General features: G+C 37.3%; 1 protein-coding gene across 1 annotated transcript in view; it reads right to left on the bottom strand.

Annotated features, from left to right (window-relative positions):
• The window catches only part of TMEM67 (transmembrane protein 67), a 65,624-nt gene that overhangs the window by 12,419 nt on the left and 36,591 nt on the right, over positions 1-16,614 (bottom strand). Inside the window, exons 15-22 of the mRNA XM_044658193.1 lie at positions 12,231-12,287; positions 12,047-12,145; positions 9,033-9,131; positions 8,707-8,793; positions 5,115-5,214; positions 4,893-5,035; positions 1,775-1,915; positions 186-266 (exon numbers count right to left, since the gene is read on the bottom strand). Of these exons, the coding sequence (XP_044514128.1) occupies positions 186-266; positions 1,775-1,915; positions 4,893-5,035; positions 5,115-5,214; positions 8,707-8,793; positions 9,033-9,131; positions 12,047-12,145; positions 12,231-12,287 (807 nt within the window). The remainder of the gene's footprint in view (positions 1-185; positions 267-1,774; positions 1,916-4,892; positions 5,036-5,114; positions 5,215-8,706; positions 8,794-9,032; positions 9,132-12,046; positions 12,146-12,230; positions 12,288-16,614) is intronic.

Below are 16,614 nucleotides of genomic sequence, written 5' to 3'. Positions count from 1 at the left end.
TGTATGTGATTGCAATTATGTGCAGAATTATATTTGTAGATTGATTGTTGTGAGTAAAATTGACAACCAATCTAGAAATGCAATGTGAATCTTCATATAAATTCATTTTTCTAAATGTCTTAATTTAGTAATAACTTTTTAAAAAAGAAAAATACAACTTTCAAATAAAATTAAGATGTACTTACATTGCTCATGGAGCACAAATCAACAAACTGTCGTATTTTATCTTCTACAAATCTCTCATAAAAGACAGCAAAGAACATGATCTGAAACATTAAACCAAACTGAAGGCTGTTAGTCTCCAAGATTTTAATTTTCTTTTATAGCTCAATGCAGTCTCCTGAAAAGTGCAGAATCACCAATCAAGAAATGGAGACATTTTAATGACTCCCAAGGGACAATTACAAACTCAGTTGCTACTTCTGGTTGCTTTTTCAAGGAAACAAGGGTTTGGAACAATGTTTTAAAATACCAGAAGAAAGGGGCAGCTGGGTAGCTCAGTGGATTGAGAGCCAGGCCTAGAAACGGGAGGTCCTAGGTTCAAATCCGGCCTCAGACACTTCCCAGCTGTGTGACCCTGGGCAAGTCACTTGACCCCCATTGCCTACCCTTACCACTATTCCACCTAGGTTCAAATCCGGCCTCAGACACTTCCCAGCTGTGTGACCCTGGGCAAGTTACTTGACCCCCATTGCCTACCCTTACCACTATTCCACCTATAAGTCAATACACAGAAGTTAAGGGTTTAAAAATTAAAAAAAAAATTTTAAAAATAAAAAATAAAATACCAGAAGAAGCTTTGAAAAATGCTAAACAAATGTTAATCTATCCCCCACCCCCACCCACCACTGCCAAAAGAGAAAGGGGTTTGTTTGTTTTTTAAGGTCCTTAATAGGATTGTTATTCAAACTGGTGCTTAAAAGCCCAATAAATGGTCCTTTTTGTAGCTGTGTCCAGCTTCTAGAAGCTGTTCTAAGACTTGAAAAAAGACAAAGATTTTCACATTATCCTTCTTTGAAGTAAGCACACCTTGAAAATACCCAGCATTCCCATTAGATCCAGATTTCAGAGACCCCAGGTGCAAAGGCAACCCTTAGTCCCTCTGGTGCTAAGGTCTGAAATCAGAAATGGGTAAAAGGGGGCAGCTAGGTAGCTCAGTAGATTGAGAATCAGGCCCAGAGGCAGGAGGTCCCATGTTCAAATTAGGCCTCAGAAATTTCCTGTGTGATTGGGCAAGTCATTTAACTCTTACTGCCTCTTCTGCCTTGGAATCAATACATAGTATTAATTCTAAGATGGAAGGTAAGGATTTAAAAAAAAAGAAATGGGTAGAGTATCCTTTATATTACATAGTCTATCGTGCCCTGTGCTTAGAGGCTAAAGGCTCAGATGGTCTAGAACCCTCTTTGGAGTAACTAGGACCAGAGAATGGAATACTACAGCCCCTTCAGAACCAGCTGTCTAGAGAAATTAATTTGGAGGGGACTGCAACTCTCATTTTCAAATGTTTAAAAAATTGCAAGTGATAAACATACTTCAAAAATATATAAATAATTAGTTCTAGTAGCAATCAAGAGTAAAAGCTAGGGAGAAAACATAGTCTCCCTGGTTATGGGCATTAACAGATTCTTTTCATTTCCAGTAAGGGGGTAGACAAAAAAAAATTACCTTTTTACCTGTCTAGATATCAGAATGGGACCATCATATGAGAGTAGAGCTTTTATTTATAAACAGAATAAAAGATATTGTTTAAGAGCTTTATCTATATACATACCTGTATCATGCCAATAACTATCCAAAGGACAGTAGACACAGCATATCGCAAAATGCGGCTATAAGATGCGATATAGCTATTTGTGTTTCTTGAAAGACTGGAGGATGAATCCATTAATGCCAAGTTCTTGAATCCAACAACCTGAAGATAAAAAGGATAACATTTTAGGGGTTTTTTGCCCTTAAAAAACCCTATCCATAAATCCACAAATTATGCAAAAAGTTTGATCCAAAATGTAGATGTTAGAGACTAAAAATGGGAATTCAACTGATTAACTGTGTTATTTAGCATTTCAATTTGTGACTGTTCACGCAGAAATTATTAGCTAATCACTAAAATCCTACGAAGAAGATACTAGACTATTAAGGGGTCAGTCTGAAGTAGAAGAGTTTGAAACTTGGCCGCCACTAGAAGTTGTTGCAGGATTCCCAAGCTCAAGTGAAGCACAAGATCTCTCTTCCTTAACTGTAAAATAGGCAAAGCAAATGCTTGCACCAACTACTTCACAGTGCTGTCACAAGAAAAACACTTTGTAAATCTGAAGTTCAGTAGAAAAATATTATTATTACTGTTGTTTTTATTCCTCACACCTAATACCATTCTTGTGTACTAAGGCACAAATATAATGGGTGCAAACATGTAGACTTGGACACAGTAAATCTGTTCAGCAGGATTTTCATCCTTTCAGAAAATCATGACACAGTTAAGCTACTCACCAGGAATAAACAAAGTTAGGCATTTAAAAAATAAATTTCAAGTAGATTTTTTAGGTTTGAAGTCTTAACGGTTCATCACCCAAAAGCTGATGAGTTTGTGACTTCTCTTCTTATTCATGAATATTTTCTTCAAGAATCAGGCAATGGGGGCAGCTGGGTAGCTCAGTGGATTGAGACCCAGGCCTAGAGACAGGAGGTCATAGGTTCAAAGGTGGCCTCAGATACTTCCCAGCGTGACCCTGGGCAAGTCACTTGACCCCCATTGCCTACCCTTACCACTCTTCTGCCTTGGAGCCAATACACAGTATTGCCTCCAAGATGGAAGGCAAGGGTTAAAAAAAAAAATAGTCAGGCAATGCTAGATGTGGCAAAAGTCAAGGAACATCATAAAAAATAAAAATCATGGGGCAGCTAGGTGGCTCAGTGGGTTGAGAACCAGGCCTAGAAATGGGAGGTCCAAGGCTCAAATCTGACCACACTTCCTAGACACTTGTCCAAGTGTGACCTTGGACAAGTCACATAATCTTCACTGGCTAGCCCATACCCCTCTTCTACCCTGGTATTGATTCTAAGACGGAAGGTAAGGGTTTTTAAAAATAATAATAATAAAATAAAAATTAAATTAAATTTAAAAATAAATCAGTAAAAGTGACTACATATTAGGTGATAGGAAAGAATCCACTACAGATGTGATGGCAATTTCAGAACTGGCTCTCCATGAACAGTCCAATTTTTGACTGGTTAGTGCATGGATAAAAGAAAATACAAATCAGAAGGAAGAATAAAGTAAAAGAAAACACTACATGCCATCATTGCAACATCAACTCAATCTATTTAAACAAAATGTTGACTTTGAATTGCACTCTTGGAGTTGTGAATTGGTCTAACCATTAGCCATTAGAGATAAGAATGTAATCATGGCTTAAGAGAGATAGGGTGGGGCAGCTGGGTAGCTCAGTGGAGTGAGAGACAGGAGGTCCTAGGTTCAAACCTGGCCTCAGCCACTTCCCAGCTGTGTGACCCTGGGCAAGTCACTTGACCCCTATTGCCCACCCTTACCACTCTTCCACCTATGAGACAATACACCGAAAGTACAAGGGTTTAAAAAAAAAAAAAAGAGAGAGAGAGATAGGGAGTTCTTGATGAGGGTTTTCTTACACCAATGTAATCAGCACCTTCTCTACAACTTATGGTCTTGAAAAGCCACCTATGAATTAAGTGTCTTTCCCAGGGACATAAAGTCAGTATGTGTCATGGGTGGGATCCAAACCCAGGTCTTATTGATTCTGAGGTCAGCTCTCTCCAATAAGCCATGGAAAACAATGTGGGGCTAGACTTAAAAGTCATACCACTACTTGTGACATACAATTGATGCCACTACTTATAAGAACTAACATTTATACAGTATTTACTGTGTGCCCAGAGATGTCATTATTCCCATTTTATAGATGAATAAATTGAAGCTGGTGTTAAGTAACTTGCCCAGGATCCTAGTGTCAGGCTGGACTTGAACTCAGGTCTTCCTGACTCCAGGACTAAGGCTCTCCCGACAAAATCATCCTTAGAATTCCAAGATTCTAAGGAGTTGAAAACAAAAATAAAAGACCCATATACAAAAAAAAACATTTAAAGGAACACTTTTTGGTATAGCAAAAAAAAATAGAAAACACAGAGTGTTCATTGATTGAGGTATACTCAATACTGGAAAGGATGCCCAGTACTATAGCATTCTTTGAAGAAAGCTAAGTTTCTGGAAAAAGGCTAAGAAGAAGATGAAGGAAGATCTGTTCATAAGAACAGAAGAGGAAGGCCTGACCCCAGAAGAGATAGGACTGACATGGACAGAGACCTTGGAATAAGACATGGTAGCAGAGCAGGTGGGTGATTCAGTGGATAGAGAGCCAGGCCTGGAAATGGAAGGCTCCTGAGTTCCAATAGGGCCTCAGATACTTCTTAGCTGTGTGGCCCTGGGCAAGTCACTTAACACCCCTCACCCCCATTGCCTAGGCCCTTACCACTCTTCTACCTTTGAACTGATACTTAGTATTGATTCTAAGTAAGATTCTAAGAATTTTTTTTAAATGGTAGCAGGGGAAGAGGAGTGTTGTCCATGCTGCTGACAACTATATATCACAAAGTAATTAGAAGAGGAAACAGTGGTCATTTGCTAATCATAGGACAGTGACAGAGAACCATATGACTGGAGCTCCTATCCTCTCAAGGCTTTTAAACCCAAATAACAAGATTTTCCCATTGTTTTATGCCATAGTTAAAAAGGACAATGACAACTACTAAGAGCTCTTCTTTTACATTTAAACCATTACCAATTATACACAACTCAATCAAACTAACATTAAGCACATCATAAAACATGGGTTTTTACCAGTCACTCTATATAATACCTCCAAAAAGAAGAGAACAGTAAGCACTTGAAAGAGGGGATTAATTTTTCTCACAGTCTGAATTTCATTCCACTCGTTGGCTACAAAATATGTCCTCCATATGCTCACAGGAACGGTAGCACTTCGTAGGCCACCTTCACCTGCTTAGGAAAGATAAAAACAAAGGATCAGGCCCAACTTTCTATATTCTGATGAGCTGGTACAAAGAATTATTTACATTACCTTCAACAGCTTTAAGAACTTTGCCTTTGGGTCTCTCCCAGTCAATGAGAAAGATATCTATAGTAACCTGGCATACAAGCTTGTGCAAGAACTGCAGAGCCTGAGAATGAGATAAAACATATACACAGACAAGTTACTGACATGTAAAATGAACTCCTGTGGTGTCCCTGATTAAGGGAACTCTCCATGAAGAAACTCCCCCCCCTACCAGTACAAGTGGGTTTGAATTGCTCTCTAATTTATATTAAAAGAGATGGCAGGGGCACTAGGCACATTTTTTTGGGCCAATGAGAATTTTCTAAGTAAGGGATGCCAAACCATCTACAATTCTACCCAGTGCCAGATTCAAATGTGATCAGGAAATATTTAACAAAATAAATAAAAATACAATAGATATTTCTATGATAATATGTGATAAAAGGGACTGTTTTGACACCATTGATCTAGGCAGTGTCAGAGGTGGAATTTGAACTCTCCTGTGCTGCATAATGGCAAGGCCAATTCCTGAACCACTATATATTTTGCTTCCCTAGAAAAAAATTAATTCCATTTTTTGATAAAGTGAAAATGTTATGATTACAAATAACAATCACAGGCAATTTTTAACAAAATTTGTTCTAGGAACTTCATAAAACTGGAAATTAATGAAAGTTTATACTTAGTAATATAATGACTGAATTTTTCCTCTTCCTACCTTAAAACATGAAAGGATAAAAGAGACTTGTCTGTCACTTGACATATAAAAGTCAAAGCCACTGGCATAGTTCTGTATTTGACCAGGGATGCAGTTTAAATTAGGGATGCATAAAAATGAGTTTTGGACACCTCACAGCAGGTAATCATTCCATTTTCAAAGAAGAGGAAAAGGGAAGTGCTTTGTTCAGTAAGCATCTGTTGAATTGAATGGAATTTGTTGCTTTTAAGAACACTAGTTAAATTAGATGGATTCTCTGAATCTCCGTACACGCAGATATTCCCCATTGTAACAACAGTAATAACAGTAATAATCCTAGCATGTGTATAGTGCTTCATGGTTTGCCAAGCACTTTACAAATATAATAACAGCTGTGGCTCATCAAACTAAATAGAAATGGATGACTGAAATGGTTAGTATGGTTAGTCAGGAGATGTGTAAAGCACAATGACCCAGGGCTGTCTGACTCAGTGAACTCTTGTCTTGTATGCCTTCTACTGTTCCCCCGAGTCTAAATCTGGAGTGGGCTTTAGATTTGTAAGACTTTCTCTGACATAGATACTGTCTCCAGAATCGACTCTCTACTGGGGATGCCGTCCTTTTACTCCCAAGTCACTAGCTGATCTCTAGCAGTTTTGAATGGAGTTCCATGTTGGCAAGTCTTATGTTCTGATACTGCCCACCCTTCACTAGACTCCTACCCCAAAGCCCCACTTCACCATAAAAGCGAAGTAAAATTCTTCACCCTCCTGACTCACATCTGAGCAGAGACAGATAGGACAAGACACCAACCGATATACAGCATCTTACTTAGTCACTAACAATTCTCCTCTTTATCTTTTCATGTGAATCTAGGTCTGGGGAGGTTAAGGGGAAATTATTATTATTTTAGATTATATTTTCAGGATTAATAACAATAAAGCTCAAGAGACTTTCCAAGTATTTTTGGTACACTATCTCATATGAGTAAAGGTTCCATCCACAAGTTGCCTAACTCTGTGATACCAGGGTGAGTACACTTTACTATTCTTTTGTGTAATTCAATTCAATTCAATTCAACAAGTATTTATTAATCATCTACTAAATTCAAAAAACTAAGGGGTATACCAAGAAAAATAAGACATAGTCCTAGCCCTAAAGGAGCTTGAAACTAGGTTGGGGGTATAAGGTATTTGTAGAGATAATGAAGAGGCAGCTAGATGAATAAGTGGATAGAATTCTGGGCCAGGAGCCAGAAAGACTTGAGTTCAAATCCAGCTTCAGAGACTCATTGGCTATGAGACTCTGGGCAAATCACTTAACTTCTGTTTGCCTTAACCCACTGGAAAAGGCTATGACAAACCACTCCAGTATTTTGGCTTGCTTATTGATATGTAGATTTAGGAGCCATCTATATATGGCTGAACTCATGGGAACTGATGAAGCATCTAATGAGAACCATCTATAGAGAGAAAAGCCCTGAGATGCCCTCCTTTTTAGGGGTGAGGGGGAAGAAGATGGGGTATAGATGACAATCTTGAAAAGAGACTTAGGAAGGAATAGACAGGTGAGAGAAAAACTAGGGAAGGACAGTGTCACAAAAGCCAAGGGAGGTCAGAGCATCTGGAAGGAGGAGTGATCAAATTTCAATTGAAACAAAGAAGTCAGGAGAAAGGACTTTTCTTATTCACAAGACTAAGAGGTAGCCAGTTTTCCCACTTTTTGATGGATGGGTGGTAGACTAGAATTGTGGAACTGTCAGCACTGTTCAATATGAAGGTCACTTAGGCATGACTATACTTCATTGCAAAGGAGGGTTATATAGCAGAGGATAAGGTAAGAATAACTGGGGAAATGACAGTGATGTTTTAAAAAGGCACATATAAAAACTTATTATGGTTTTTTTTTTAAAAAGATGAGTGAGAAATGAGTAATACTGGATTACTTCCTGCTTTGAAAAAAGGAGAAAGCCAAAGAAAGTAGATTAGGTGAGAAGTTGGCACCTGAAGTACCCAAAAGGATTGCCAGCAAGAACATGCTACTTAGGACTAAGAAAATGAATTTTGTAGAGTTTACATTTTAGCCTAGTCTGACTTTATCTTTAGTTGGACAAGGTCAAAAATAAGTGGTGCCTAGAGGTGCTGGTATCATATTTGGCTAAGAATGCATGCAAATATCATACCTCAATGTTACTTTTGAGTATTTTGTGTGAGTTTTTTAACAAGAGAGTTCACTTTAAAGAAGTTTTATTCCAAGAGGATTCATGATGAAAGCATAAGGCATGACAATTAGCATGCTACAACTATATCCATTTGAGCCATTATTGTGGTTTCTTTAAAAAATTATTTAAATCCTTTTTGTAGAAGAATCTTTCTGCCTCTGACAAATGAAAGCAGCTGCTTTCTTTTAAAGTTTTTTGGTTTAAAGATAGTTATTAATTCAGTGAAGAAGGGCATCATGGGTTAATGGATAATGATCTAAGTCAGGAAGCCTCAGACAATTCTCCAATACTGTAAGCTACAGAGAAGATGCTGACCTGGATTAGGAGAGAGTTTCCCATAGTAATGAAATCAGTGTCTATCCATATAATTTTTTCTACTACCACTTTATAATCAGTCCCTTTACTAGAATTAGACATACTGTTCTTGGAAAGCTTATCTTTAAAAAGACCACATATCAAGGGCACTAACAAGCCAGCTTCTGGGTCAGAAAGGTCTCAATTCCAGTCCCAACCATGACACACTAGCTGTGGGATCTTAGGCAAGGTCTTTCATTTTTCAGTATCCTAACTCACTAAGACAAGCAGTGACATTGTTCTTAAAGAGCTGTATTGGCAGAGGGATCTATTCCACAAAGACTTTCCTAAACTAATAGAATCATAGGTCTGGATCTTGCCAAAAAATTGCTTTTAAAACTTACCTTTAAGGCAAAAGCACACCCCACATACGTGACAAAGCTTTCTTCTTGACCTAGCACTGGTAACAAAACAGAGACAGCCTTCTGTGCCTGAAAGGAAAATTTCCAAACTAAATAACATGTTTTACCCATTTTGACACTAAGTATAACAACATGTTCAGAACAACTGAAAAGAAAGGGAAAAAATGATACATTCACTAAATGCAGCAAACAATAAATACTCTGAGCAGACATGAACCAAAGAAAGAAAAAGAATAATTTATAAATACTAAGAAACAAAGTTACTGTGATAGCAGGCTGATTAAGTATGATGTAAAAATCTCACTTACTTTGAAAAAAATAAGCCAATAAAGACCTGTTCCCACAGTGATGATAAAGAAAACATTCGCTAGATCTCCAGCATAGTACACCAAGAACTTCATAATGGTCTGTAATTATTGAAAAAAATACCACTATTAAGAATATTAAATGGTATTTAATGAAATTTAATCTAATCATACTTTCATTTTGAGAAGTATTCTGTATGTTTATACTTATGATCACCTGATATATATATATACATATATATATATATATACCTAAATTCAATTCAACAAATACTTACTATATACCTACTATGTGCAATGCACCAAAGATACAAAGAAAGAAACAAAACAGCCCCTTGTCCTCAAAGAACTTATATTCCTCTGGGATAAATGGGCTGAAATGAACAATATGTAAATAGATAAATGAAAATACAGTTAAGTACAAGGTATATTCTAGATAGCTTTGTCAAGAAGAGCCCTAACAATGAAGAAGAAGCAGAGAAGGCCTCTTCTACAAGGTATAACCTTAGTCCAGTATTCCTAGAAATAAAAGTGAGGAGCAAAACTTGGCATTTGTAGGAGACAATCTGTACAAAAAAAGCAAGAGATAAAATATTTTCTCTGGGTGACATGATATGACCAATTTGCCTAAAACCCACAGATCATGATAGGGAATAGCTGGAAATAGATCTAGAAATGTAGAAATGAACCAGATTGTGGAGGGAGAGAGAAAGAGGGAAGAGGGAAAAAGAAAGGGAAGAGAGACTGAAAATCATAGAAAAGAGAGAATAAACAAGGAAGAATACAGAAGAGGCAGAGGAAGAAAGAGAGAGGAAAAGGAAGAAGAAAGGAACTATACAAACATTATGTGCCAGGCCCTGTGCTAAGTGTTTTACAAATATTGTCTTCCTCATAACAGCTCTCAGGGGTATTGGTGCTACCATTATCCCCAATTTATAGATGAGGAAACTGAGGCAAACAGAGATTAAATAACTTGCCATGGGATATACAACTAGTAAGTGTCCAAGGCTAGATATGAACTCAGGTCTACCTGACTCCAGGTCCAGAGCTCTTTCTACTGTACTATCTAACTGCCTCCAATAGCTAGAAAAGAGAAGAAGAAGCAGGGCATGGAAGAGAGAAAACAGAGGAGAAAGGAAAATGAAGAAGAAGAAAGAGAAAAGTTTATATTCCCCAAGTAAGAATAGCTGTTCTAGCCACACTGCTTCTGGGATTCTTGTCTCCCAGCAGCTGCTGAACATTTTATTTCCCCTTTATCCTTCCTGTTTCTATTTAAGCTCCATTCTGTTCTCATCCTCCCTACCCCTTCCCCCCACTCCCCAATCTTGTGAGAGTCCCCGGCCTAGGCAAAGAAATCACTATTAGGAGCCTGGAGATAGGGAAGTCCCTATTCTGAGAAGCAGAGAAGTTGTGTGGGCAGGGAACATGGAATCTCTTCATGCTGTGAGGGTGCAGCTATAGATGATGCATCTCTAGCATCCTAAACTAAAACTCTGATCACATTTTTTCCTATAAAAATGTTCTAAACGGTAGGTAAGGACTAGAGAACTATACTTGTTCCAATTATCAAGGATGCATACATTTACAGGCAAAGATTTTCCCTTTGCCATACTTCTAGAACTTCATAGATGGTCTTTCAAAACCACAGTGACCAAAACATTCATCCCCCTGCAATGAGCCTCCACCCTTATCAGGCTGGTCCTCAGGAGGCAGTCATATAGTTCTTCATGGGGCTCATATTCAAAGCCTTTCAGGGCTGCTAGGAAATTGAAAAGCTGACTCTCCAACAATGCAATGAGATTCCAGAGAAGAATCTTAGAGGAGGTACAGCTTTGCTTAAATAGGCTCTCTGAGGGATGGGGGGGTGATTCTAAAATCAAATCACCCAGGGGGCAGCTGGGTGGCTCAGTGGATTGAGAGCCAGGCCTAAAGACAGGAGGTCCTGGGTTCAAATCCGGCCTCAGACACTTCCCAGCTGCGTGACCCTGGGCAAGTCACTTGACCCCCATTGCCTACCCTTACCACTCTTCTGCCTTGGAGCCAATACACAGAATTGACTCCAAGACAGAAGGTAAGGGCTTTAAAAAATAAATCAATCAAATCAAATCAAATCAAATCAAATCACCCTTACACATACTTCTATGGAAAAATTGATTCCAAGTTCAAAAAATACCAATTTAAAAACAAAACATTTCATTCATTAGCTGATGACTTCTTGAATTTTTCATAATCTACCAGGTTATTTATTATATCCTTTCTTTCTATCTATGCTATAATTACTTTTGCTAATATAGGCTAGTTCAACATAAAATAAAATACCTAGTCTCACTTCACTTTCTATTTTCACCCCAATGGAAGCTAGTTATGGTCCTGTAAAGGTCCAGACTAAGGTAATCCTGATAATAAAAGAACAAAATAATTACAATATCAGTAAACACTTGAGGTCTAAAGTAAGTTTACTGAAATCAGGAAGACTACCAATTTTGATTCAAATCCATTATAATAGAAACAAGATGCAAGTTAGTGTCAAAACCTTGCTTTCCATTTTCAAATAAGTATCCCAAGTCCCAATTCCTTGAGTCTCAAGTAACTCATTTTGTCATTTATATATCCATTTAAAAAAAAAAATTCAAATATGTGCCCTGTGAACTGTACTTTGAACTGGGGATATATGAAAATAACAAGACTCTCGGGGGCAGCTGGGTAGCTCAGTGGATTGAGAGTCAGGCCTAGAGACGGGAGGTCCTAGGTTCAAATCCGGCCTCAGACACTTCCCAGATGTGTGACCCTGGGCAAGTCACTTGATCCCCATTGCCCACCCTTACCACTCTTCCGCCTAGGAGCCAATACACAGAAGTTAAGGATTTAAAAAAATAATAAGACTCTCTGTCCTCAAAGAATTTGGAACCAATTAAGTCATGTCTTCACCTTCTTCCAGCTGTCTGGGAGAAAATGACTATAAAAAAGGTTTATATTTAAAAGAATATAACAATCACTAAAACAACAAAGTTTCATACCTGCAAGTCAATCATAGGACTTCCTATGCGTCTCTTCCATCCTGCAGTCTTTAAAAGAGACCATAAAACTGCCAGCCCACCCAATACACCTAATGCAATCTAAAGGGAAAAGAAGATATGATTTTTAGAACTTAGATAATCTTTTACAAAACCCAAGAATTATGAAAAAATAATATTAACTCACATTAGTTTGGGTATGTGCTTCTTCTTGGTTCATTTCATATTTGACTGAGAAAGAAACCTGATATTAAAAAACACACAAAAAATTAATTTAACTGATATGTAAAACATGTTAAAATTTTTGGTCTCGATCTTCTAACATTTGAAAAACATACTGTGTGTATAGCATGAATATCAATAAATTTAATAACTAAAATGCTTCTCTAGTTGGTATGTTGATAAAGGCAGCTGGTAGTACAGTAGACTGAGCACTGGGCCTAGAGTCAGAAAGATCTGAATTCGAATATGACTTTCAGGCATATAATAACTATGCAGACAAGTCATTTAACGTCTATTTACTGCAGTTTCCTCTTCTATGAAATAGGTATAATAATAGCACCTCCCTCTTGGGGTTATTGTGAGGACAAAAATGAGATAAAGCTTATAAAGTGCTTAGTATAGTGCCTGCCACACAGTAGGGGCTATATAAATGCTAGCTGTTAATATTATAAAATTATCAATGAATAGATTATTCCCTAAGTGTATTATTCACACTAAATACTTGGTTTATTCGGAATGTCATATTATTCCCACATTTCCACTTATTAAAAATCCTAACAATTCTTAGAAACCTGCCATAAATGCCATTTTCTTGTAACTCTGCATTTAAACCTGGAATGGTCATTCCAGATCATTTAGCACACAGCCCATTCATTTGAAATGGAATGAGGAAACTGAGGCCAAACTTTTCAAAAAACACAGATCTGGCTATGACACACCCCTGCTCCGTAAATCCCACCAGCTCAGTCTAGAATCAAATAACAACTCTATGTGACAATTAAAAACCTTCACAACCTGGTTCCCACCTGCCTTTATAGCCTTACTACACATTATTCCCCTTTCTTATCTAGCCAAACTAACCTTCTTAATGCTTCTCAAATAAGACTCATTTCCTATCTCTGTGCTTTCTGCATGGACTGCCCCTCTATCTCTTTTTGTTTGGTTGGTTTAAGATGTTCTATTTACCAATTACATGTAATAACAAATTTCCACAGAAATTTTCTGAAGTTATAAGATCGAAATTTTCTCCCTTCTTCCCTTCCCTCCCCCTCTCAGAGATTGTAAGCAATTTGATCATGGTTATACATGTATTATCATGCAAAACATATATCCAGGTTGTTCATTTTTGTAAAAGAATATTCATATAAAACCAAAACCCCCAAACAAAAACACAAATAAATTGAAGTGAAAAAGTATATGTTTTGATCTGTATTCTGACTCCAACAGTTCCTTTTCTGGAGGTGGATAGTATTCTTTGTCTTAAGTCCCTCAGAATTATTCTGGATCAATGTATTGCTGAGAGTAGCTTTCATAATTGATCATCGTACAATATTGCTGTTACCTTGTACAATGTTCTCCTGGTTCTGCTTATTTCCCTCTGCATCAGTTCACATAGGTCTTTCTAGCTCTTTCTAAAATCATCCTGTTCATCATTCCTTATAGCACAATAGTATTCTATCATCATCGTATACCACAATTTATTCAGTCATTCCCCAAATGATGGATATCCCCTCAATTTCCAATTTTTTGCTACCCCAAAAAGAGCTGCAAATATTTTTGTGCAAGTAGGACATTTTTTTTAACTCTTTGGGACACAGACCTATTGGTGATATTCCCTGATCAAAGGATATGAATAGTTTTATAGCCCTTTGGGCAGAGTTCCAAACTGACCTCCAGAAAAACTGGATCCTCTCTATGCCTTTTGCATGGGTTGTCCTTCTGTGCTATTGCACCAGTGTCCTCATCTTGATCTCTTAGAATTCTTAGTATCCATCAAGCTTAGCTCAACTGTTTTATACAGGAATCCTTTCCTTGTCCCTCCAGTTGCAACTGCCTCCCTAAGGCAATAAAGCATCTCTAAAGATATTTTAGATATCCTTATATATCATTTCCACAAATAGGATGTAGTAAGCTCCCTGAGACCAGGGATGGTTTCTTTCCTGGCTTGGTATTCCCAGCACCTAGAATGGTACCTGGCAAACAGTAGGTATTTAAATCATAAATATGGCAAATATGGCCTCAGACACTTCTTAGATGTAACCGAATTCACTTAACACCCATTTACTTAGCCTTTACCTCTCTTTCTGTCTTAGAACCAATACTCGGTATTGATTCTAAGATACAAGGTAAGGGTTTAAAATAGTAGTGATAATAATAATAAATACAGGCTGATTTACTAAAGGTCATACCATAAGAAGTGGCAGTCAAGATTTGAACTTGAGTTTTCCCCAGACAATCACATCCCCCTAAATGGACATTTTCTTTTCCTCCTCAGAATTTTCTCAGATAATTTTAAGTACCTCTCAAACACTTACCTTGATCTATCTTTTCTACATTAATTTGTATTTTATGTCCCTTCCCTGTTACTAATTTGTATGCTTGAAACATCTTTCTTAAATTTATGGCTAATACACAGCATTCAGATGCACTGAATGAGAGAATCAGAAATCAGTATAGTATCAGAAAGTTGGAGCATGGGTCTAAGAATAAGGTCCTGAGAACTTGTCAAACAAGAGGGCAGCTGGATAGCTCAGTGGATTGAGAGTCAGGCCTAGAGATGGGAGGTCCTAGGTTCAAATCGCCTCAGACACTTCCCAGCTGTGTGACCCTGGGCAAGTCACTTGACCCCCATTGCCCACCCTTACCATTCTTCCACCTAGGAGCCAATACATAGAAGTTAAGGGTTTAAAAAAAATGTTTTTTTAAATGAAACTGAACAAATATAAAGTACTACACCTTTAAAAAAAAATGATTACATAAATACTGACTGGGCAACATGGTTCAGTAACAAGTCACATGGGGGAAAGATTGAACTTGGATTTTTTTCTGGGATTAACCACAAACTCAATATAAACCCTTAATGTGATAATTTTATTTTTTAAAAGTTATTGAAATTTTAGGCTACAATTATAGAAGTAGACTATTCAGATAAAGATAGGAGATAGTATAGGTCTATTCTAGGCTAGATAGTCATTTGGGGTGCTTTTTTCAGTTCTATACAACACACACACACACACACACACACACACACACACACACACACACACACACAGAAGAATAAAAAATTAGTGTGTCCAAAGAAGGGCAAGTAGGAAGGAGAGCGTTCCTGAAATCATTCCATGTGAAGAATAGTGAAGGGAATAATATTTCAGATAGAAAGTATTCTAAATAGAAGAAAACACTAGGGCAGGTGTAGCAGACAACTACAAATATTTAAAGGGCCATCATAGGAAAAACAGAAAAAGATATATTCTGAAAAGCTTCATAAGGCCTGACAAGGCCAATGGATAGATCAAAGTTATAGGGACGCAGATTTCGGTTCAATAAAAAAGAAAAATGTAATGTAACACACATTGCCTCAAAAAGTGCCAAGCTCCCTTTAACTAGATATGTTTGAAGAGAGGCTAGAAGATCATTCATGGAGGATGTAATTGAAGCTAGGGTCACAAAATCATAGAGTTAAAAGGAATTTCAGAAGTCATTTAAATCAACCCATATTAGAACAGGAATCCCCTTTTATGGTATTCCCCAAAAGCCATCTAGTTTCCACTCTGGTACTGTTAAGGAGTTTTTCCTATTGACTGAAAATCTGCCCCTGCAATTTCAAAGCAGTGTTACTAGTTTTGCTGATGACAGTGCTTCCTTCTCAGCCTAAATTTTTTATGATAGGACCTATAGCATCTTGGAATCTTTCCCAAAATTAATGAATTAAGGACTTAAGAGTGAATGAACTTGGAAATCACTTAGTCCATTTGGTTCATTTTTTGATGAAGAAGCAGCAATTCAGAAATATACTGAATCTTTTCCCTATACCCCAAATCCAGGGATAGGCTTTGAAATCAAAATATTAATTACTCCTCTATCAAACTTCTTCCTCAATGAGAATGTGAACTTAAGAGAGAAAGGAAAGAAAATGAGTAGGTAACAAGAAAAAAGGTGGAGAAAGGAGAATGAAGGAAGGAAGAATACCATACCTCAGATTACTTGTGTTCTAGCCTAAAAGACTCTTGCATTTACTTCTGGCCTAGATCTGGAGGAGCAGTGGAACAACACAAATAAGTTACAGAGGACCAACGACAGGAAATAGCACTCCTTTCCACAAGTAAAACGAATAACATAGCTAACTTATATTTGTGCCTATTTGAACTTGAAAAAGATTTGTTAAGTTTTCTACCATAATAATAATATTATATAGCACTTTAAGGTTTGCAAAGCACTTTACAACTATTATCATATTGCCTCACAACAACCCTAGGATATAGGTACTATTATTATTTCTATTTTATAGATGAGGTAATTGAAGTTGAGAAGTTAAGTGTCTTGCCCAGTATCATATAGTTTCTGAGGTT

This window comes from Gracilinanus agilis, chromosome 1 (genome assembly GCF_016433145.1).
Source record: "Gracilinanus agilis isolate LMUSP501 chromosome 1, AgileGrace, whole genome shotgun sequence".
In the NCBI taxonomy this organism is placed as follows: domain Eukaryota; kingdom Metazoa; phylum Chordata; class Mammalia; order Didelphimorphia; family Didelphidae; genus Gracilinanus; species Gracilinanus agilis.
The sequence above is the reverse complement of the archived record's forward strand: the minus strand, read 5'-3'. Positions and strand labels throughout refer to the sequence as shown.